Source organism: Taurulus bubalis (genome assembly GCF_910589615.1).
Source record: "Taurulus bubalis genome assembly, chromosome: 13".
Classification (NCBI taxonomy): Eukaryota; Metazoa; Chordata; class Actinopteri; order Perciformes; family Cottidae; genus Taurulus; species Taurulus bubalis.
The window spans coordinates 8,927,751-8,951,144 of record NC_136601.1 but is presented as its reverse complement, the minus strand read 5'-3'; the positions used below and the strand labels follow the sequence as shown (position 1 = coordinate 8,951,144).

Here is a 23,394-nt window from a genome sequence, read left to right as displayed (position 1 = left end):
ACTTCTGTGCAGCGTCAAGAATTCCAACAATGTTATTACCTTGTTATTAAGGAATTTATGTTGTTTGCTAACAGATGACCAGTTTCCACATGGTGGCAATAATGGGCATATAGCAGCGCTGTAAAAAAGGTGTGTGTGCACCAATTTAAGAGCCACAAACGGTTTTATGCTACTCTATTACACATATGCAGTACTTTTCAAGACCTCAACAGACTCTGATGTGTAAAATCAGTGGAGTTCCCCTTTCACATGTACAATGACTCAGACAACTGGACATCAGCAAATATAAAAAAATATCTTTATTGAAAATGAAGAAACTTATCAAGAAATGTCAAACATTTACAAAAAGATTACAATCTCATGTGAACAAAGGCAATGTTTAAAATGTATCAATGCAATGGAAAAATATTGCACTCTTCATGATTGTTCAGCATAAACTTGATTATAAAGGCAGAAGTTTACAATGGCCATCTTTGTGGAAACATTTGAGGAAACATCCCGTGTTGATCAGTTTCAGCTTTGTTGCACATCACACACTGTACCAGGGTTTACAACCTTAATTGCAACTGCATAACACACTTTGTTCAACACCAGAATTACCTTGCTTGTAACAACGTTACCATCAGTGTAAACCATTTGCACATTTTTTAATCCAGCATTTGGAGTTAGAGGAAACTTCTGCTCAAAACACAGTACTTGCATGCAATTCTAACAAAAAGTAGCCTGCTTCATGGCTAACTCCATTATATGACCTGAAAGTGTTTATAGCTCTAGGCACATTTTTCTTTTGCAATAATTTACTAAAATGATTGCATTAAACCATTGAACTCGATGCATAAAACATAAAAAAGATAACCAGTGAAACATTTTGAGCACGTTTTAGACAGTGCCTTATAAGAATGGGTAACAGGTGATTATTTTAAATATATTCTGTATTGATCAATCAATGCTAACTAATACATTCTCTACAGTGAATTCCTGCACTGTGAAGTCTTAATATTGGAAATAAACTGACTCAAACTAATTCCAAGTCCTACTGATCAGCTGACCTCCAGAGTAAAAGGAAGCGCCATGTCCTTCCATGTGTCCACGTATATTATACATATATTATAAAGTGCTCTGATCAGAGTCGTTGCTCTGTTTTCCTTGCAGCTAATTATTTAGCCTCCAGAAAATAACAAGGAGGATGTCATTATTGTTTGCATAGTGAGATGTGATTAGTCCTTCAGAAATGTGGTCCCTGGCTCTTTGGTTTTGAAATAACAGACAGTATTACACGGAGCAGCCGTCACAGGAGCCAATGTATTTTTTAACACATATCTCTCACACCCCGGCAGGACGGAGTTAAGTGTGATTTTTGTGCATTTCAGGTATTCCACTGAATATTTTGAGGCCTCTCCGCTCACATCCAAAGTTCAGCTATGGTGTTTTTATTTTATTTTATTTGCTTTGGTTCTCGGATGCTTCGATCATGGCTCTGAATCTTGAGTTTTCATCTGCTAGCAAGGCAGCGGGACTGTCAAACTCCAAAATCTATGAGAATGAAAAGGATAAAACAGCATCAGTACCAGCATGTAAAATCTCAAATCGGAGGTTCAATTGCTCATTCCATGAGCTTGTGTAGAGAGAACAAAAATCAAGGCCTATTATTTTCTCAAAGAATATTGCAACCCAAGTTTTTCCCCACAGGGAGCATATGAAGAATGTAATGTCTGGAAAACATTGACATCAGGCAGCTTTGTTACACTTTGATCGATCACCGAAAAGGTACTTAGTACTCAAATGTTGACGCTGTTGACGTGACTCAAACTACAATACTTATCGGCTATATTGGAGATCTAATAAAGCAGACTGACAAGATCAGAGATGACAAAACTAATTAAACGTCAGCTTGAACACAACACCACCACAAGTGAAATATGCACTGCCTGATCCAATCCATCGCCTCGAAGAGAGCAATTCACACAGTGAATCAGGGGTGTTTCAACCTGGGAATGAGTTTAAACCAAGGGGCCGTATGGTGCAATCATGCAATCAGACGTGTTGCCTCTATACACACCTGTCCGTTGTCCAGGACCATGACCCTGCTGCAGCTCATCACCGTGTTCAGACGATGGGCAATGATGAGCGTGGTGCAGCTGCCAAACGCACAGCGAATGGTCTCCTGGATGAGACGGTCTGTCTCAGTGTCGATGGCTGCTGTGGCCTCGTCCAATATAAGAATCTAGAAAAAAGAACAAAAACAGCTATAAAAAAAGAAAAGAAAAGGCAAGACAGACACCACAAAACAGGAGATTACAACATCGAAAACAAAGACATGGTCTTGGTGCCTGTGTTTGCTGTAATACATGTAACATTATAGGATATTATTATGAATACTAAATTAGGAAACACGTCACACAATATATTATACTGTATGCTGCTCATGTCTATGAGGTGGAGTTCTGATACGTACCACTAGGTGTCAGTGTTATCCCATGCAGAGACACGCACAGTAACAATTTTATGATTTGGGGAGGTTGTCTTCGCTTATCATGAAACTGAGGAGAATCTCTTACTTGAGCAGCTATCATCATCCATGTAAAACAATGTTCCACATGTAAAATGTGAACTAGCTGTATCATACAATCAGCACCTTGCTGTTGCGCAGCAGAGCTCGAGCCACACAGAGCAGCTGCCGCTCTCCCACCGAGAAGTTCTCTCCGTTCTCCGTCACCTCTGAGTGGAGCGAATGAGGCAGCTGGCTGATCTGAGGAAAGGCCAGAGTGGTGTACAGAGGAATAAGGGTGGTGTTAGGGGCTTTTTCTATTCAAGCAATGCACTATTTGGTATGATCTGACGTTCTGTGTTGAACCATCTTGTCACTTACCATTTCTTTAACATGCGTCTTCTCAAGAGCTTCCCATATCTGGGAATCAGAGTATTGATCCCATGGGTCCAAATTTGTCCTATTGGAAAAAAAGACATAATTGTGATAGTCATTAACCGGATTAAACATTATGATAATTTCAAAAATACAGTACAATAATACTGCCGATACTACACTCCTTAACCCGCTAACTTTTCACCTGAGGTAGTTCACATCAATAAAGAAACGTACATCTCATTTTTATAAAAGCAATGCTGATGTTTTGATTTTGAAAAAGTCTTACCCGTCAAATTTAGCGTTTTCGTTCTTTCATTGCTTACTATTTTTTTTCTGTAAAAATGGCCCTCTGGTGTGGCTTTGCATTAGAGTCTATATACTATAAGTCCCACATCACTGCTGCACCCACACACAGCAAATAGTATAACTAGTATCACTCAAACATCTTTAGAAAACCACATCAAGACCAATAGTGGGATATGGATATGGTATGTTAACAGGATCATAGACTCAGATGCCTTAAACAGGCAGCTTGACTGAAGGCACACCACTCTTTGCAGCAGGAAGCATCCAACTATATGGGAAGAAAGTGTTATATATATATATAGTTTATGTAAGCACTTATTTGGCCACATAGTTTCACCACTAGACACTGAGGGATGTTCCATTAGAGCAGTTGTTTAAGAGCACATCAACTGTTGAGGGCTAAGTTTTTATTCATTCCTTCTCTGTGCCCTGCTTTTTACATCTTATAAACCCAGAATAATGCGTATGTTACAAATCTTGTTAATACAAGTAATTATCATTCGCATTACCTGACTGTCCCGATGAAGAGCACTGGCTCTTGAGGAATGATGGCTAGCTTGCTTCGCAGCTCATCAAGACCAATCTGTGCAACATTGATTCCGTCAACGACGATCGAGCCTCCAGCCAGCTCCACAAGTCTGAACAGAGCGACACCCAGAGAGGACTTTCCTGCAAACGCGGACAGAAGAGATACTGCATGAAGAAAGGTGTGTGCACATTGAAAAAAGATATGTAAAAACAGGCTGAAAATGCTGCTGGCTGGGCACCAGAAAGGGTCACCTGATCCTGTTCGGCCCACAATGCCAATGGTCTCATTAGGCAGGATAGTGAAGGAGAGCTTCTGCAGCACAAGCGGCAGAATGTCACGATAACGCATCTCCACATCCTGGAAGGTGATGTTTCCCTGCTGAGGCCAGGAGGGAGCAGGAGCATCTGCCTCAGAACTTTGTCGGGGTGCTTCACTCTCGAGACACTGAGATAAGGAGCGGAGATGGTATCTGGTATTAATCTCTAAAATCTCTGTGGAGGTGCAAGCTCCCAAACTGAGGTGCAGTGATTTTCTCTCTCTATGAGCTTTTCTTTGAACTTGAGACGGAAAAGAAAGTTGAATTGATATTCGTATCTTTGCAGTTTGATGGCTGTTGTGTGAAACAAGCCCTGTCATGTGCTCTGGAGTGTGTTAAGACCTCACACTGGGTTTCTATCTGCTTCCTGCGGAGTTCATCACACATACACAATCACATGCACACAAAACACACACGTCTGGACATGCCAACTGCCCTAAATGCAACTGCTTTGTTATTCTGGGTTGGTCTGCGCTTGATGGTGCAATTCTAGACAGTGTCTCAGTCTATGTGACCATGTACAATGTGCCACATAATCCACCTTCTCGCTGTGCAAATCAATGCTCTTACCGTAATATAATGATCGATCCTCTCAACTGATGTAAACCGAGCTTCAGTCTCTGTGAGCAGCCGCACGGTAAACTGAAACAAGCCGGTCAGCTGGAGGTGAGAATAGCAGAGAGAGGGGGAAGGTCAATGGTTTACAATGTCGAACCAATTATATGATGAGTTTAACAATGAGAAAAAACATTCCTTAACAGGCTCTTAAAATACACATGAATCCAGTACTTTTATGCATCCCCCTCTAAAAAAAGAGGCAGAACATGGTCATTTAAAGCCACATTTGAATGCTAAACAACTGTTATTCTAAACTACTGTTTAGCTAAATGCTATAAAACTATAAAATGCCTCTTTATCGGAGCTGTTAGAACCAGAAGAAGCTTTACTTTGCCACATGTTTAATCCCAACTGCTTCAAACTACCCCCCTTTTCAGCCTTTTAAGACGACTAGAGCTGCCACTGTCTCCATACCATGTGTTTGTTTACAAACCTGCACTGCGTACGATATGGCGAGGCCTGCATAGGCTGGAGGTATCTGATTGTGCATGAAGACAATAAGAAGTGCTACACCAGTGATAAGAGACATGCTGATGAGGTCTAGGCGGACAGCCAGCCAACGCATGGCGCAGCTGAAGAGGTAGTTGGAGGCCTGGTTGGTGTCCAATAATTCCTGATATCTGGAAATACAGAGATAAAAACATTTCAACCACAGCTAGGAAGAACTCCATCCTCCCATGCTTGCTTGTATGAGGTTTGGTATATTTACTCACTGAAGAGTAAACCGAAAAACTGCAACAAGAGATAAGATTCAATTAAAGTTTAATGATCTCCATTCCCGGAAGGCCCCATTATTCTCACCTTTGGAGAAAGTCGTGCCCTCTTCCGTAGGCGTGGATTGTGGAAAGTCCCTGAAGACTGCTGGTGATGTGAGAGGTGAATGGTGATTGGCTGATGTTCTCCAGGCGCTTCAGCTCACGAATCAGAACCCTGGAAATAGAAAAAGATAAGCTGAAACATTTAACCTACTACTATAGGAATTCATTTAATAATGTAAATATTTTGTAAATATGCTATTAGAAATGATTAAATGAAGATGTTTGCCAAATGTTAATATCTTTTGCACATTTAGCGTTTTTCGTAGCGTCTATAACTTCATATTTTGATGAACGACTGAAAGTTAGTCTAATAATATCCATTCTTATTACAGTATTCTTTTTTTTTTAAATGTATAACCTTACATCTTAATGAGGTAAGTTTGTAGTATTCAGGTCTGCCTCATTTGAATGAAAATGGAAGAGTATTGTGTGCTAATAGGCTCCAGCATGATAGGGGCAAATCATTTAAATAAATTCCCCTAAATTGGAAAACATGATGAGGAACACTTCCTTATGACCAGTAAGTACTGTAAAATCCAGGATGAAATGTCAAGTGCAAACCTTTGTGAAGGTAATTTGATCTGGTTTGATGATCTAGAGTATTTGATCAAACTGATATTGCTGCCAAATATTTATTTAGTGAGATACTGAAAAGAGCACAGACATAACCCCTGAATGCTGGAGCATTGCTAAAGAATGAGGGAAAGGAGAACGAATCAGCTCTAATGATGCCGTTGTGTGGCAGACGGATAATGATGACACGGTGGACAGAGAGGGATACGGTCCACGGCGCAGCACCCGTTCTCCTGACAGAGCTCAGGTCGTTTCCCGCTATCTGATGCATGTGCAATATTATGAGCACCGTCGCGCACAGCCGGTCATACAATCAGCAGCCAGGGAGACACCAGACCCGCCGTTAACGGGGTGGTGTGAGGGAGAGAGGTTTATTGACAAAAGTGGGGTGTCTCTCTACTTTTAGACGCCACGATAGAATGGATGGTGCATGTGAATTACCCGTCTGCCATGAATCATTTGGTTTTCTCATAAAAGTCCAGAAGAGAGCGGGAAACAACATGACACCTCTTTGCTTCAAGGCTGCGATCCAGACAAACATGTTTATGCCCTGGGCCTTTTCATTTCAGAATTCAATAAAGGCTGCTTTAGAAGTGGGTAATTTCAATGGGAGATCCAGTTGGATGTAACATCTAAACACATCCTGCGATGTCAGGACTTATGCAGTATTTCGTCCTTTTAAAGTGTTGCCAAGGGTGATGACTACCTTTTGGTAACAGCTGGGGATCATCTCTTCCTCTTGGTTTTAGTGTGATTAATAGGCTACAAATCAAGTGTCTCTTAAAAGATAAATGAAGATACTTTATAATTAAACTGATCCCTCAATAGACAAACTGATGTCAGATCTGAATTTAGAATTCCAGCTGTACAGGGACAAGATATCAAGTGGTGAGATACCAGAAGGTGAGGGGAAGTTATTGAGAGCAGTCCCCCCACCTCCACCCCTCACATTTGTCTTGATCTCTGAAATACAGGAAATAACAATATACTGTGGTTATTTCCCAAGATACCAGCAAGTTGTTGTTCCCCTTAGTGGATTCACCTTTATTGCAAAACTATACCTTCTGACTAAAGCAGAGTCATCAGATCATTCAGGGCGCTCTTGCAACATTTACCATATAACAGAAGCTGTGAAAGGTTCAATGACCGATAACACACTTGAAGACAAAGATTATCACTGCAACTCTTTCTCACAGTTATTTACCCCCAGAGCCCTCCCGTAAAAGATACTTTTCACAATAAGTTTGCATCAACTAATTCATAATTAATACGTGTTGTGCTGCCATGTATGCTGCTGTTGGCACAATACAAGCAATAGCAAAAGTCGAAAGCTAATCCCATCCACTACATACAGAGAGTCCTTTTAACTGGCAGCATTGTTTTTGTGCAGTCGACTTGTTTGATTTAATACTCAATAAAATGTCTCTTTATTAAAGCAGCTAACTGATCATAATCGTCAACTTTGCAGATTCACAGAGATTTGTATCCTGTTTTAGCAAAGTGTTTTTCAGCCCCTCAATGACTGTACAGTTCAGTCTCAACCCCTTTTACAGCAAAAGATGGTCCTTAACCAAAGAGTGGAAATAAAGTTATCGACTAACTGGTGCATGATATTGAACATCTAGCCGCTTAGATATTTCTCTCAGGACCTGGCAGAGAAGTAAATGGAGCTAAATGTTTATTGTACTGTGAACATTTGTCTGGAGGCCAGAAACATGATTTCAAATGAATGCAAATGGTGCTCCGTGTCTGTGAGCAATTGTTCGCTAACACTTCAACCCAATTAACTTTATGAGCCAGTGTGTACACTATCTGTCGGCTTACTTGGATGTTTTTCCGCCCAATGATAACAATTGAGAGTCTGACCTGGAGACACGGTTGACAATGAAGAGGAAGGCTCCCATTGGCAAGATGGAGATCAGGAACCAGGGTAAGACAATGCCCACCATTCCCAAGCAAAACAGCACCAGGGTCAGGTTCTGCAGAAGCATCTCAGCTTGCATGGTGAGACGCACATCAACTTTGGAGAGGAGACACATCATATATCAGACACGCTGTGTGGTGCTGAATTTTTCTATTTCTATATGTGAAGAAAATATTCCCTTTGTGTCCCCGAAGTGCTCCAGAGTTTGTTTTTTTCTTGAAAGAAAGTAAGAAGGGGATCCTAGCCTTTTTCTTTACTAATTACTGGCCAATTTCTATTTTATTGCTCGCAATAGTGTTAACACAACTGGATGATAATAATATCCTGGAAAAACACCAATAGGAATTTTGACAAAAATCACATAAGAACTTAGCTCCCTTACAAGTTTTAGACACATACTCCAACAGACAGTAATACATATTATAGTTTAACATATCCATGCATATAATACTGTAACATGTTACGGCCGGTATGTATCCATCTTCCCTTACATTTCTTTATCCGTATAGTAGATAACAGAAAGGCACTACTTGAAGCAAAATACTCCATGTGAAACCACAGCGCCTTGGCAGTACACATCGTCAACCAGGGTGACTTCACTGACTGAGAGCTCTCTTGGGGAAAGGTTCACAGTCACGACAGATCAAGTCTCACCCTCATCCATGTCTCTGGAGAAGCGGGTCAGGATACGACCCAGAGGTGTGGTATCAAAGAAGTGCATGGGGCTGAGGAGGAGCCGGCCGAACAGCTTGTCATGGAGCACAGAGGCAGCCTTCACCGTGCACTGTCAACACAAACAACAGCCACGTTTGAACATGAGACCTGACACATGGAAACAAACAACTTAAGGAAACATACGGAAAGAATCGAAGCTTGGATAAACAGACTGTTGGAAGGAAAAGGGTCTGTGAGTGTGCTTTGCCTCAAACACAATAACACACAATGGATAAATACAGTGGCACTCATACGTTGGCTGCAGAGTTATACACGCTACTTCACCATATGCCAAGCATGTGCACAGTGGTGGGTAGTTTTTTTTCTAAGGCAAGATGTCAAAACTTCATTTATAATGAGTTTCTGGGAGGCTGACATAAAGGTCATGACCCAATGAGCAAGAGACATTTCACCAATAGGACAGAAATAACATGTGGCAGCAGAGAACAAATTAATTATATTAATGGAATATTCAACACTCCCAAAGATCTCATCACAGCTAGGGGTAAAAAAAAAAAAGATTAGCCATCTTTGAAAAATTAGCAATTTCAAGTGGCACACATTAACGTGGGGACCTAACCTCTGCAATGCAGTGTCAGCATGGGTTAGCTCGGAAAAAGAGGACGCACCCGAAGGGGAACAGACATGCACGCACACACATCCTTTCTCTCCTTTGTCTCTCTTGCACTCACAGAAACACACACACACATGCAGTCGTTGTAAAGCCATGAGACATGGCAGCGGACAGATAAATGGATTTGGCCTACAGGCATTTTCAATTATAGCACTGGAACCAGAAGAGCATGAACAAATGACAATAAAGGCAATTAGAGAGCACTCCGTAACACTACACTAATGCATCAACGTTTCATATTCTTTTCAAACACCACTATTGTTTTAAAGTTCATCAGGGATTGAGTGGATAAAGCATGTGAAAGAAAGAGGGAAGTCTCTGGGGAAGCTTACCTTGACAAACACCAGCCCTCTTAAAGTCTTCAGCAGTAAAGCAGCTGCCATGGATACGACGTAAACAGTTGAATAGTACTGAATGTGAGGGTTGAGTCTCATGCTGTTGCTCGCCATCGTTTCATTCACTAAGATTAATGATGTGTTCTGAGGGCAGATGGAGCAACAAATTACCAAGTGTAAGAAAAAGAAATCCAATTTCTCCCCATGTAGGAATTTTGGCTCTAATGAAACTGAGAAAAGCACATACTTTGGAATACAACATAAAAAATGAAAATCAGTCAGTTCAATGATGTTTACTATTCTAAGCACATTTCTCAATAGCAGCTACCGCCTGCTTTGCTGCACATCTGTTTCTTCACTGCTAGTGCTTGTTTTTAATTAAGTTTACCGCGGTTCCGTTACTTTTTTAATCACGCACATTCAGATTAATGCTCAGTCGGCTGCCACAACTCACTGAAGCGTAGTAGTTCTTTTTCTTTTGGGAGCCAGATACACACTAAATAGAGGCGTCTATTGTAGTAAAGCAGGAACGTCTCCAAACTCACCCCGTTTCCCTGCCTGATCCAGTAGCTCAGCCACCAGTTACTGAAGGCTATGCTGCCTGTGGTGGCGAGGAAGAGGAAGATGTTGATGATGAAGACTATAGGCCCTCCTGCTGCTTTGATGTAAGCTCCATACACAGACCAGGCGACTGCACCAGAGCCTTTCTCCTCAGCTTTCATCAGTCGTTCTGAATGAAAGATGTCACTTGTGAAAAGTTCTAAAGGAAACTGTGCATTTAGCAGAAAAACATGGCAGGGTCTCTCACCTCCATTCGTGCGCTCCACCTTTGGTCTGACCGTGGCAACAACAACAGCAGCGTCAGCCTTTTCTGCACCTGCCCCATGCCGTTTGTTTTTTAAATTCTCTTCCACCAGATTCTAAGAGACAAACAGGGAAGGAAAGAAAGTGAGCTTTGAAACATGCTGCCACAAATCACAGCAGGTGTAACAACAACACACTGCAAGTCATTTCAACAGAGATGTCGGTGACAGAGTCTTTAGCAGCTCACCAGAAAATCAATAAGCGCATAAATAATGAAAGGCCATGTACGCATTAACATTTCCAGCTATTGGGCCAGCCTTTCTGGGTTATTGAATTATTCAGTGTGTAATGTTCAATGTTTTTGTGCAGTGGGGGCAAAGATGCCTTCCTCAAAAGGGCTGGCCTGGTGCCTCGTTTGGCCCTGGCCTTACCTCCTGTTGCATGCTGTTGAATAGGCTGGCATAGTCACGCTCTTTACCCATTAGCTGAGCATGGGTGCCGTGCTCGGCAATCTGCCCGTCCTTCATCAGAATGACTTTGTCACAGTCAGACAGATACTAGAAGATAAAAAAGATAAGAGACAGGGGCAAACTGTAAGGCAAACACGTTATTTTGTATGCTTTGAGAAAGATTACACATTCTGAAAAAAGATTTGATAGCAATAGAAATTCACTAACCGCCCCTTACCTGCAGTTGGTGAGTTACAAAAAGCACCGTCTTGCCTTTGGCGGCACCCCTGATAGCTTTATGGAAGATGTGGGAACCAACACAAGCATCAACCGCACTGAGAGGGTCATCCAGGAGAAGTATGGGCCGCTCACTGTAGAGGGCGCGCGCCAGGCTCACTCTCTGACGCTGCCCTCCACTCAGGTTGGCACCTCTCTCTCCAATCTAGAAAGAAAAAGTACACACACAAAAATATATATATATATATATCCATAAAAATGCTGCTCTTGTTGTGGTTACATGAACTAAAACTGCTGCACACAAGAGTAAAGAAGCATTTTAATTAAGAAAATCATATAAGCAGATTTCTACAAATACCTCAGTCATATCTCCATATGGGAGCTCTGCAATATCTGGGTTAAGGCAGCAGGCTTCAAGGACAGCATTATATCTGATGAGGAAACAATGAGAAAAGATAATAAATTAGGAATAAATCTAAACCTTTATTTCCTTCCTTTTTTTTCATAACATCCTTATACAGTTGGTCTTACTTGTCTTGGTCATAATCGTTTCCAAACAGAATATTCTCCTTCAGTGAGTCATTGAGGATCCAGGCTTGTTGTGCCACGTACGCGAAGTCACCACTGACAGCTACATTACCCTCTAACAGGGTCATCTGCAACAGAAAAGCAGCGGGTTGGAAGCAGAAAAAAGCACTTGACACATTCCTTTTCAAGGTTGTTGCGCGGCATTGGGTGTGAAAAAAAGGTTCAAAAAGACAATTCTTGTTGCTTTTTTTTCTATGTCTGTTCTGCCTGAAGAGGAAACTGAACTGAACAATCTCACCTGTCCCAGTAGAGCAGACAGAAGGGAGCTCTTTCCGCTGCCGACACCTCCACAGATTCCAACCAGTGAACCCTAGAAGGGGATAAAAACAGTGGCAATGTGGGAATTACAACTCTTTAAATAAAAATGTCATCAATCCACGTATTGTTAATGTTTATGTTGTTACCCTCTTAATGCGTTGGTCAATGCGGTGCAGGGTCTTGTGCAGTGGAGGTCGTATGCTTTGAGTGGAGGAGATGGTGCTTTGTGGACTCTCCTGCTCCATATTTGTGATGAGACTTTGTGCGTTGGGACCTTCCTTGTTTCCTTTGTCGTCCTCTGTGGAAATGTACAGGCTGAGCTTCTCCCTGCGCAGCACGCGTGTCATCCCTCCTCGCTTCTTGGGAGGTGGGTTAAGTTTTGTAGCCGCAGAACGTGCCTTTTCCCAAGCCAGTGTGGCGTCCCGAAATTCCACTGCATTGTTAGGATCCTCCATTTTGACCAAAACAACCTCTCTCTCATCCATCATAAAGAGTCTCTGTGGAGTCAGACACAATGGGCCACTTTTATGATATGTTTAATTTTGGCCTCACAATGTGGTGACAACATATCGAAAATCTGTGCTTACGAAAGACTAATAAATATACATTGACTGCTATATTTTCTTTGCTACATGTCAACAAGCTCAATGTTTCTGTCTTTGCGTATGTCAAAGCAAAAGATTGTTTAACGGTGTAACATACTTGAGCTTGTGCTATGTTATGAGACATGTGGACACATTGTGCTAGGTATAGTCCGTCCTGTCCTTGAGTATTTCATTTCTTTAGAGTAAAAACACAGAATAACTCAAACCTTTTGGTGCACCCTCGGCAGAAACGCTTGCTTACTTAACCCAGGTTGGCTCTGTGAAACCATCCCTCACTAACATGTGACTTTTACCATGTGTTTGAAAAACAGTATGTCAGAAAATACCAGTATGCGGTGTGTGTGTCTTAGCTTTTGATTGGCTCTGACAATGGTAAAGCCTGCTCGCCCAGTGACACCAACAGTGTTTATCAACAGTCAATTAGCATGCTGGGCAAACCAGTCTTGAGTTGGATAAAAGCAATTTAAGTGGCTCTGTGAAAATGGTGGTTGACAGATTTGTCTGTATTTCTCACCTGAAATCGTTTAACTGCGACAGCACCCTCTGACAGTGACCTCACAGCCATTGGTGTGACTTTCAGGGAAAAGGTCATGGAGTTGAAAACTGCAACCACAGTGAAAGCCTGAGGTAGGATGTGTAGAGATGGAGACAGTTATTCGCAAAATTGTTAACGTGGGGCTACACCTGACTTTAAAATATATAAATGCTCATTGCAGCTAGAGACTCGTCACATCAACTCAATATACATTAAATGTAAATAATCTTTTTGTTGTTTGTTCTATAGTAAGAAATGTGATACCAACATATACCAATATGTTTACAGTGAAGATAGATGAATCCAAAATGAAAATACACTGTAAATGGTTCACATATCTAAATACCTGAGCTGCAGTAAGTTCTTGACCCAAAGCCATATGTAGGGTGAACGTGCAAACGCTGGCTATCACCACGACGATGGGAGCCACACCCACTGTGAGGCTCTGGACAACCCCAGCACTCTCCAGTATGCCCCTCTCTTCGAATCGCACCTCTGTTGAGGAGAAGAGAGAGAGAGAGATGATAAAAAGACAAAGGCCGCCACAAAGAGAGTGAAAATAAAGTAAAGGGTTGAGTGACTCCCAATGGATCTCCAGTGCACATTCAATCAACAATGCCATAAGAGTCACTAACCACTACACAGCGAGTGGACAGAAATAGATACAAGAGGCAGGATGAGGTATGAAAGGGGCTTCAAAACCTGCTGAACCTTGATAACTATACAAGTCAAATGGCAAAATCCTGCACCTCTTCCTCCATGTTTGTATCTCCCAAATACACACTGCGTGCTGCTCTGTGGGTGCACTGGAACACTGGAACAAAAAGCTTGTGCATCTTTAATTACGACTGAGCAGCACTGTATGGGAAATATGAAAACTCCCTCCTCATTCTCCTTTCTCGCTTTCGATTTTATGTGGGTTTCTTACAAAGCAAAAATTACCCCCACCCCCGGGCAAAAACACTGTAATCATCAATTTAACAACAATAGTAATTGAAGGGAATGACACTGTAACTCTTAGGACTCATTGGCCATTAAGTTGAATGGCAATTCATTATCATTATAATAGGTAATCAAAGGACAGCAGTGAAAACGAGCCCCACCTGGCTAATTTGAAGCATGATTAAAAGTGGAAAATGATCCTTATCCACAACCTACAGCAAGGGCCTCATGAGAAAAGGCCATCGCTAATTCATGGTAAGTAAAGGAGCCTTTACAGTCATTCAAGGTATCATAAGGCCCCAAACTACCTTGCAAATTAACCTTGAAGCCAAGGGATTCAAACTGGCCCTGATTATAGAGGATGGCACAGGGAAAGACTTAAGCGGCACACGCTAATGAAAATGGATTTAGGGTCAGGGTTATCTTTCGAGTTCGCCAAGAGGATGAGTCTAATTCCAGGTGATAAACTGACCATTTAGTTACATATTTGTCACGGTGACAGGCGTTCAAATGAGGTGACCCTTTTTTTCCTGGGTGAGTTGGGAATAAAAAAGGCCGGGAAAACTCTTAATTGCATGAAGTTTGCATCTCTTGAACACAAACATGAAATGAGCAACTCCTAACACTGCTTTCATTCATGAACATGTCAGCCACTCACTGTGAATATTCTGTGCAAAGGCATCTTCCCAACAATACATCTTGATGAACTTTATGCAGCCCAAGATCTCGTTCATCAGCCTCACACGGCGGTCAGTCACCACCACACACTTCTTGCGGAAATGCGCCGTCAGTCTCGATGCGAGCATCTGTCCAGACGGGAAGAGAGGAAATGATGACAAGAGAAATAAGTGGCAGGGGAGGAAATGAAAGCAGACACAATCACATTAGCTGTGCTGCAGGCCTGTCCGGGGGACCAGAGTGATAAATGCCTTTCACATCAATACCAGGGTCTCTGGCTGTCAGGCTCCGACTTAGACTGAGTGTAATTTGAAAATAACGGCTAAGAGTTGACAGGAGATTGATAGCCAAAGAGTTATGATGCTTTTAAAAAGTGACGGTTGTACTCTTCAACAGTCTGAATTAATCTAAAGGTTTTACTTATGTCTTCTACTCACCTAATATTTTAAACTTCTCCCTCTGAAAATAATGAGTCACCTATAAAGCATTAGTCTGTGCTCGCCATTAACGTTTTGTAAAACTTTTGGAAATTTCTATAATGAAATTGCTTGTCGCAGCTGTAATATGTATGATCATAACTTTCTGGATAACTTTTAGAAATGGTTGTAATTACATTTATAGCTGTAATGAGTGATCATTACTGGTATGAATTTTATAAAAGTCTATAATTAAACTATATTCTCTAGTAAAACACTCACAGTTATCTGTGTTGTTATGAATCTATTCTAATTGATGTCCCTGCAATTAAAGTATCCTGTATTTTGTCTTCGTCTTTGCACCACGATTCAAAACATCCTTTGTGTCACTGTGACAGATGTTTAGGCTGAAGTCGTACCATGGTTGGGTAGAAGAGGATGAAAATTGCTGATCCCAGCAGAGCCGTGGGGCCCAGGAAGTATGCAGTGTAGGAAAGACCCAGTATTCCCACGAGGGGCCCCCCGGCCAGCAGGCAACCCAGTGACACTGCTTCATACAGCCGCTGGCCGTCACTGGAGCAGATGTTGATGAGCTAGGTAGAGAGACAGCAATGTACATGACAAATTACAAATCTAAAACAAATACACAGTGGAACCTCGAAGCTAAGAATATAAAATCTATTTTACAAAGGTATCAGTCCCACGTTTACTTGTTGGACAATGATTCCTCTTACGCTGTGTCATGACTAATCTTAAACAGCCTCCCTTCCCTCAGGCTATGCATTTGTCGAGATCTAAGCAGAAATGGTGTAAGAGCAGAAATTAAATCCATCTCAATCATCTGCATGTCGTGCCCTGAAGCATGGGCTGCTTTAGTTAATTTGCAGATGAGTCCCCTCCAGGATTATATCACCTACCTCGCCTGTACCGATGTCTTTAGTGCTGCGTAGGCGGAGGATCTTGTGGAACGCAAAAGTGAGAGCTGCCCCACGGAGGCGGGCTGCAGTGCGGTAGTTGACGGCCCACATGAGCGCCAGAGACCAGGAGCGCATCAATTCCATGAGGAAGATCCCAGCTACCAGAGACAGGCCATAAGGCACGCACCTCACTGAGCTCTGGGAATACTCCAGCAGAGCTCGGACCAGGAGGGCCTGGGGAACAGGGATGGGAAAAGAGACGAAAAGGAGGTAAAGTACACAGCGAAGAAATGGTAACGGAACAAAAATGATAATTGATAAATAAGGAGAGGGTACGATTAAGGAAATGCCATAGATAGAAACGAGGAGGGCAGGGAACAAGAAGAAACACAAACATTAGAAGAGAAGAGATCATATAAGTAAAAATAAGCATTGACAATTTGAAGTCATGATGGAATGACCAACAACACTGTTGGATGAACCAAACCGGTGAAATAAGATTGTAAATTCATTGACTGCAGAAAGAATATTTACACCACAGCTTTGTCAGCAAGTGCACAAAATAAATCACACAGGAATGTGACACACATGCATCATTGTTTAAGAACTAAATCCAGTTAATGCTATTAGTTGCGGGTAGCAGCAATCACTAGTGTACACAGAACGTGACATCAAAATAAACAGCTTAGAGCACAGGGAACAATGGGACCGACTCATTAATATCAGAAACTGGGAATTCCAAACATAAAGACCCTTTCGTCTCAGGTGATAAAATTCCATATCAGTCTACATTGCATCTTCTCCGGGTATTCGTAGGTGGGGTTTTCGTAGCCCTGGTTCAACTGTCTGACGCTCATCTATGGCCATTTTTCGGAGGGAGCTCGAAAGCCAAGCGTGTGACACCAAAGCGTGACTGAGAACAAACCAGCTAATCGATGGCATTAATATGGGTTTCGCTATCGGAGGCTTTGTAATCTCTCAGTATGTTTTCACTCAATTTCCACACCAGCGTGAAACAGGATAAAGCGATTTTCAGAAAATACACCCAGACTTGGGACTCTAAGCCAGCGACCATGTTGGAAGGGGTATTAGCTGAATCAGCGGAATATAAAAAGGGAAGAGAAAGATTTGGACAGTACTCACAGGCCCAACGAAGCCCGCCACCATTGTGAGGAGGAGGGCAAAGATGGCCACCAGCATGCGGGTTTGGCAGAACCTCCAGAAGACTCTCGTCAGGGAGGCCCCCTCTTGCCCTCGTCTTTTCAGCTCATCAAGCCACAAAGCTTCCAGCCTGCAACCAGAAACCAGATGACAAGCTAGTTAAACTCACAGCTCAACCAAACATAATGAGTCTCAACAATAAGTCAAAATGAATTCATGAATGCTATGCAAAGTGCTGCTATAGTATCAATTAACTTTGTGTAAAAGTTGGCATAGTTGAAGGCCAGAATGATCATAAGCAAAAAGAATACTGAATACATTGTTATTTTTTCTTAAATGAAGTTGATTAAAAACTGAAGAGTTGCACTTCCAATTTATCAGACAGCCCAAAAGCACAATGGGGAATATAAACAGCCTGGCAGGCAATCATGGCAGTTGGAAATCACAAAAGAAAAATGAAGGCAGCAGGGCTGATGATAATTTAAAGGTGACCTACAATATACCATCATGAATGAGGCACCACATAATTAGCCTAAATGATACTTCCAAACATGTTACAGAAGATGTGCTAATGCACTTTTATTGCTCTATAATGCCCCTTGAAGAGGCTGAAAATATCTTGTTGGGCAAATGCATCAATGCGTATGGCTCTATAGAGCAGCAGCAGAAAGTAATTTACCTAATGACTTTATTAAAAACGTATCAGAGATAGACAGAACATTAAACCAACTAGACTCTCAGCAGCCTAATAATTACTACTTCAAGTCAAATGGCTCTGAATCTAAGAGACGACAATTAACTGCAGCCCAATAGCTGCACAGAGCACAGCTTGAGTCACCGGTAATGAGACCTCTTGGTGAGTAACACGTTTTGCTAAATCCCATCAATGGACAAAGCAACGGACAGTGAACAGTGTCCCCATGGAGCAGCATAAAAACATATTTTGCTGTGAACATGTACCCACATAATCGCAAATAGTTACACGAGTCAAGTGTATTTATTTTTCATCATAATTAACATTTACAGATTTAAAAATGCCACAATACAATAGCATACCCTGACGTGAGTGCGTGGTCACACACATAAATGGAAATGAGAGCACCGGGGGCAACAGTGTGGGATCCAAAGGAGGACTGATTTGCTTTTAAACATGGCTGAAATGTTCCTAACAGCCAACATCTCAGTTTGCCAGATGGCAAGCGGAGCTGATGTTTCGAGTGTGTGTTGGCAGGGACATTGCGTTCAAGGTTCGCACCTCACTGAGCACCAACAAGTGTCAACTCTCCCAGGGTGCTTTTCCCGTTCCCCCACTCGCCATCATTGCTGCTTTGCATCTGGTTGCGTAACTGTTCTTTCTATGTAAACACCAAATAAAGGCCTCCCGTCTCCTGCGACTCCGCAGCCCTCGTGCACACCATCGCCCACCCGTGCCAATGCGATAGCTTTGTACTCCTTTGCCGCTTCCCTTTTCTGTGCTCCTTAGCACACATAAAGCAGCAGCAGCGCTAAACCTCCAGGCCGCGAGCCAGAGCCTTTTGACAGAACTGGTCATTTACCACCCACACAGTTGTCACCAGACAGAAGAGCAAACTTCCTCAAATAGTCGGCGACTTCTATAGTGCTAAGTCATGGCAACATGACTCGATGGCACACGGTATTGGAAAAAGCATTGGTTCGCTTTTCAGTGAGCAGTAAACACTAAATGGACACTAATACGATTATTTGTGAGTCTTTATCGTTCATTCATAGAATTAGTGCATTACAAGAAGGCTCTACTCAGGCTGTGTTTGACAGGCAAACGGTGACTTTTATCTCAGCCTGGCTCCAGTCAATAACAGGCAGCTAATGAATGTGACGGGGAGACACAGTGCATCGCAGGTAGAGGAGTTCATGACATAACCGCCAAAGTCAGGCACTAACTCTCACTGTAATCTCTAATCCCTGCTATTCTTAGCAGCCACCCATCCCGGCACAACGTTCCTGCGTCGGTTAAGAAAGGCTGGATGTTCATCAATTAAGTCTCACTGCACAGGCAACAAATCCTGTTACAACAGTTGCTTACATGGCAGGGAATGATATATTGGTATTGAGAATGCCACTTTGAACTTGATAACATGTGGTGCAGAGCAGGGCAAGCAAAGGTTTCTTTATATTTGTTCAATAAAGAAAAAACAGTCCCATGGCCAGAGCGAAGGTCACCAGGATCCGTTTACCCGAGTACGCCCTGAAACAACAAGCTCCACTGGGTGCTTGGACAAAAAAACATGACTTTTTGACCTTAAATGTATTGTTCTTTGTCTCATAATGTGTGTCTACATTACAAAAGATTATAGGACCATTTTGAGTTTGGTTTATTATTGAACAGAAAACTGACAGACAATCTTCCACTACTTTGAATGCAGAGCAATGCCTTTCCACCATGGATGGATTACCAACCAGGCACTGCAGGCGGCTGCCCAGAAGCCCAAGAAGTCCGAGGTTCGCGACAAAATAATCAGTAATTTTAATATTTGAAAATTGGTAAAGGTATTTTCTTATAGTATTAGCTATTCCTGAGACCCTGTCTTGTAGCGGTACCCTTTTGTCTAAAGATGAGTTCAATCAAGTTCACACAAACTAACTGAAAACAAATAAGCATTCCAGCACATGAGTGTGAAATTATCTTTGAGTGTCTGAGCATATAATGAAGATGCCAGATGCAGTCTAACTATATGTATGTAAAGGGTAAGGCTGGCAATTTATACCTACTTTTAATTGTTGAAGATTCATATGAAAGTTTAAAAACAACTTGCCGCTAGTCAGTTATTTTCATCCTCACCAGACTGTCTGGCGCTCTTTGCCTCATGCCTACATAAATCTTTAAAATCTTTAATAGTGCATTTGTTCCAAGATCATTTTTGGTTACCATGTTGGTGTGCTAGTGAGCATCTACGTCAGCAGTACACTGCTCATGGAACCGATGGAAAGTAAACAAAAATGCCCATGTTTACAGGAACGAAGGAATATGCACTTGTGGATCATTAATGTGCTTTTTATAATGCATTCTGATCTGATTTTATTTATTTATTTGAACAAGCAAATTGTTCACATCGAATTTTTTTCATAAACATATAAATAAACAACTGTAAATAAATAGTATGTGTCTAAAAAAAGGTGTATCCACTTATATGCTCCTATTACATATCCATAACTCAAACAATTAACTTTAATCTTGATATACAACTCAAGCGAAACAACCCTAATGTTGTTATGTACAACCCAGGTAAGTTCATCCTACCAACCCTTCCTCATCCTTCATCCTCAAAAAAAAAAAAAGTTTTTGGGACGAAATCACCGTACAAATTGAAATTCACATCCTCTTCATACAAGTACGAACACAATGCTTTATAAAATCAAACATCCATCCCTCTTCACCCCACCCCTCTGAGAAAATGTTTTGTATGCTTCCCGGATTGTAAGCTATATCTTTAAAGATTATTTGTGCAGTCTCAAAGTCTACCGGATCCATGAACTTCAAAGCCTGTGACTTAAAAAAACTTCTTGAGGTCAGCGAGGTTGGTACGGTGTGGTGGGCCATAGTGTGCATTTCTTGCCTGGGGTGACTGTGCACGGGGGGCCTGAGCATCAAGCTGTGCACCTCCAAGATCTTCTGACAATGCACACATCGCAGCTGTCAATCAGTTTTCAAAAAGTAGACTAGATAAAACACAAGAGCAACACGACAGAAGAAAAGAGGTCCGTTCTTGGAGCTGCTTACGCCCCATTCAGAGTGAACGACCAGGCGTCTGCTGGGACCCTCCGCACGCCGCGGCCCGAAAGAAGCAACTTTTTATGTGTTGCATTGCTGTGCCATAGACTTCAATGGAAGTTGGACAAATCAGCTCACAAATAACAAATCACCACAAATAACCTCACCTTCAGTCAAACCCTTTTCATGTCTCACCCCTGTACTGTGTTTCATCATCAAACAGAGCATGGTCACATTCATCAGTCAAACCTCAGCAGTTACCTCACCTCTGGCAGTTGATTTCAGAGGCTTCGTGGCAGGACAGTCCCCACACATCATCTATAGACAAGCTGGACGCCTTGTAGGCCTTTAGTGCCAGTGGGGAGAGCCAGTGCAGGGTCATGAATGAGAAGAAGCCGGCGTTATCGACTGGGTGCTGGTGCCTGGAATAGAGGAGAAGACGTGGAGATGGGTGAGATGTCTAAAAGTGCAGGCATACACCGAGGTGCTAAATTGGGGGGGGGGGGGGAGCAGGCCCGCATAGGTCTCTGAGAAAGAAGAGGCGCCTTTGCGCGCCAGAGTCAATGAAAGGTAAATCATGCCTCAAGTGTTTGAACAGTAATTTGCACGCTCTTCACAGAAATCTGAGAGAGCAGCGAAAAAGGGCAGTTTATCAGTCGGCATATGTTCAAACATGGTGCTGTCTGTCGCTGGGGGATAAGTTCCCATCCCTTATCATGGCCTCATGCTACTCCCCAACAGTCAGCACATCAAGCAGCGAACACAAATGTGAACTTTTTAGTGTCTTTAAATGGGTATCTGTCAGTCAATGCGTCAGCCTGAAACCATCTGTATCTCTTAATGTCGGCCTCTATCTGGCTCACTGTCAGAGTCGCCACGTGAACTTTAATACGGTTTTGTTTACTTGTGTGTTATTCTGAAGGGTTTTAAAAGCTGCAGGCTTTGGCGGTAGCGGCCTCGTCTCTTTGGTCCTCTCTCCGCTTCCTCTTCCGTCAGCTCTGGCAGTTGCGGGGAGGACAGAGGCAGACCCTCCACCCGCCCGTCTGCTTCTAGGGCATCAGAGAACATGGCGGACCTTCTGGGGAGAAAACAGCAAAACTATATTAATCACAAATACAATTGAGTCTGCAAATATATAATGACAGATATTCACCTGATATTCACCTGATATTCAGCAGATAAAAAACCCTCCAACTCCTAATTCTCTAGTTTTATTATGTAATTAGGTTATATTTGAATTACGTCTGATCCGACGTAATCATTGCAAACTAGTGCTGCAACTAACACATATTTTCATTATTGACAGGGTTCTAACACATTTTGACCAATGGATTTCCATGACTTTTTCATGACTTTAAACCAAACATTTTGTGAAATTTCAATGTATACATGAAAAAGTGAGAACATTTAGTATTTAAACTAACAATGAGCATTTCCAAAGCATACAGTATACCTTAAATGACACAAATGAATGAGAGACAATAGCTTGATTAAAAGAATAAACATTTATAGATATACTCAGCGTATGCCTGCTTCTATTTTAAGGCGTCTTTCTTTTAAAAGCATATTAATTATTTCAAACTCAGCGTAAATGAACATATGAATATAACAAATTTTCCATGACTTTTGCAAAACTTTTGGGATTTTAAGTTTTTTCAAGGATTTTTCCAGACCTGGAAATAACCATTTTAAAATTCCTTGACTTTTCCAGGTTTTTCTCATATATATATATATATATATATATATATATATATATATATATATATATATATATATATATATATATATATATATACATACACACACACACACACACCCCATTGGATTTTTGTCAGTTTAAAAAAACAACTAATTAAATGACTACCCTATAATTATCATTGCAGATTAACCATTTACATTAAACAGTTATAATAATGTTGTTTTTTTTTTCTGAGATGCTTCAAAGATTTATTTTCTTTGAGAAAAACACTTAACATTTTAGCTTAACTCTCAGTGTGAAAAAGAGTAAGAATGAAACACAGTAATCTGTCTTGCTTTAACCCTGACTGCTACAATATTAGAGCGGTGTTTTGCTGAATCACCCTCTGAGACAGATAGACTTGAGCAATCACCTTGCTCAGAGGTCGGGCCCCCCTCTTTGGCATACAACTAAAGTGCTTATCTATTTAAAGACGAGCTGCCTGCAGCCCCAGGAGCTCGGAAGCAGACATCTGAGCTGCCAGTGTGTCCGTACACACCGTCACTGATCCCTTCTATGGCAAAGCCCCGTGACAAGGTCGGCTCTGCGTGGGGTGCAGATTGACTGCCCGGAGAACGTGGTCAATGACGAGATTTAATACAGATGAGCTAGTCCGGTAGCGGCACAAACAGAGTCCCATAATAGACATTGATACAATACGTTCTGCTCAGAAATACACAGTCAC

At 41.8% G+C, this 23,394-nt stretch overlaps 1 protein-coding gene across 1 annotated transcript; it reads right to left on the bottom strand.

Moving 5' to 3' along the window:
- Positions 1 to 303: 303 nt before the first annotated feature.
- Positions 304 to 22,039, bottom strand: LOC306746203 (ATP-binding cassette sub-family C member 5; the record flags this gene model as incomplete). Its single annotated transcript, XM_079229081.1, has 28 exons — positions 304 to 1,533; positions 2,060 to 2,224; positions 2,636 to 2,749; positions 2,870 to 2,948; positions 3,682 to 3,841; positions 3,953 to 4,145; positions 4,588 to 4,677; positions 5,069 to 5,255; positions 5,437 to 5,565; positions 7,893 to 8,046; positions 8,605 to 8,734; positions 9,631 to 9,777; positions 10,179 to 10,363; positions 10,442 to 10,553; positions 10,869 to 10,994; positions 11,125 to 11,328; positions 11,482 to 11,554; positions 11,655 to 11,779; positions 11,950 to 12,021; positions 12,116 to 12,466; positions 13,089 to 13,196; positions 13,456 to 13,604; positions 14,710 to 14,857; positions 15,565 to 15,738; positions 16,063 to 16,296; positions 17,206 to 17,353; positions 21,238 to 21,393; positions 21,876 to 22,039. 28 exons carry the CDS (start codon positions 22,037 to 22,039, stop codon positions 1,441 to 1,443), a joined length of 4,170 nt encoding a protein of 1,389 aa, XP_079085207.1. The 3' UTR covers positions 304 to 1,440.
- Positions 22,040 to 23,394: the final 1,355 nt, after the last annotated feature.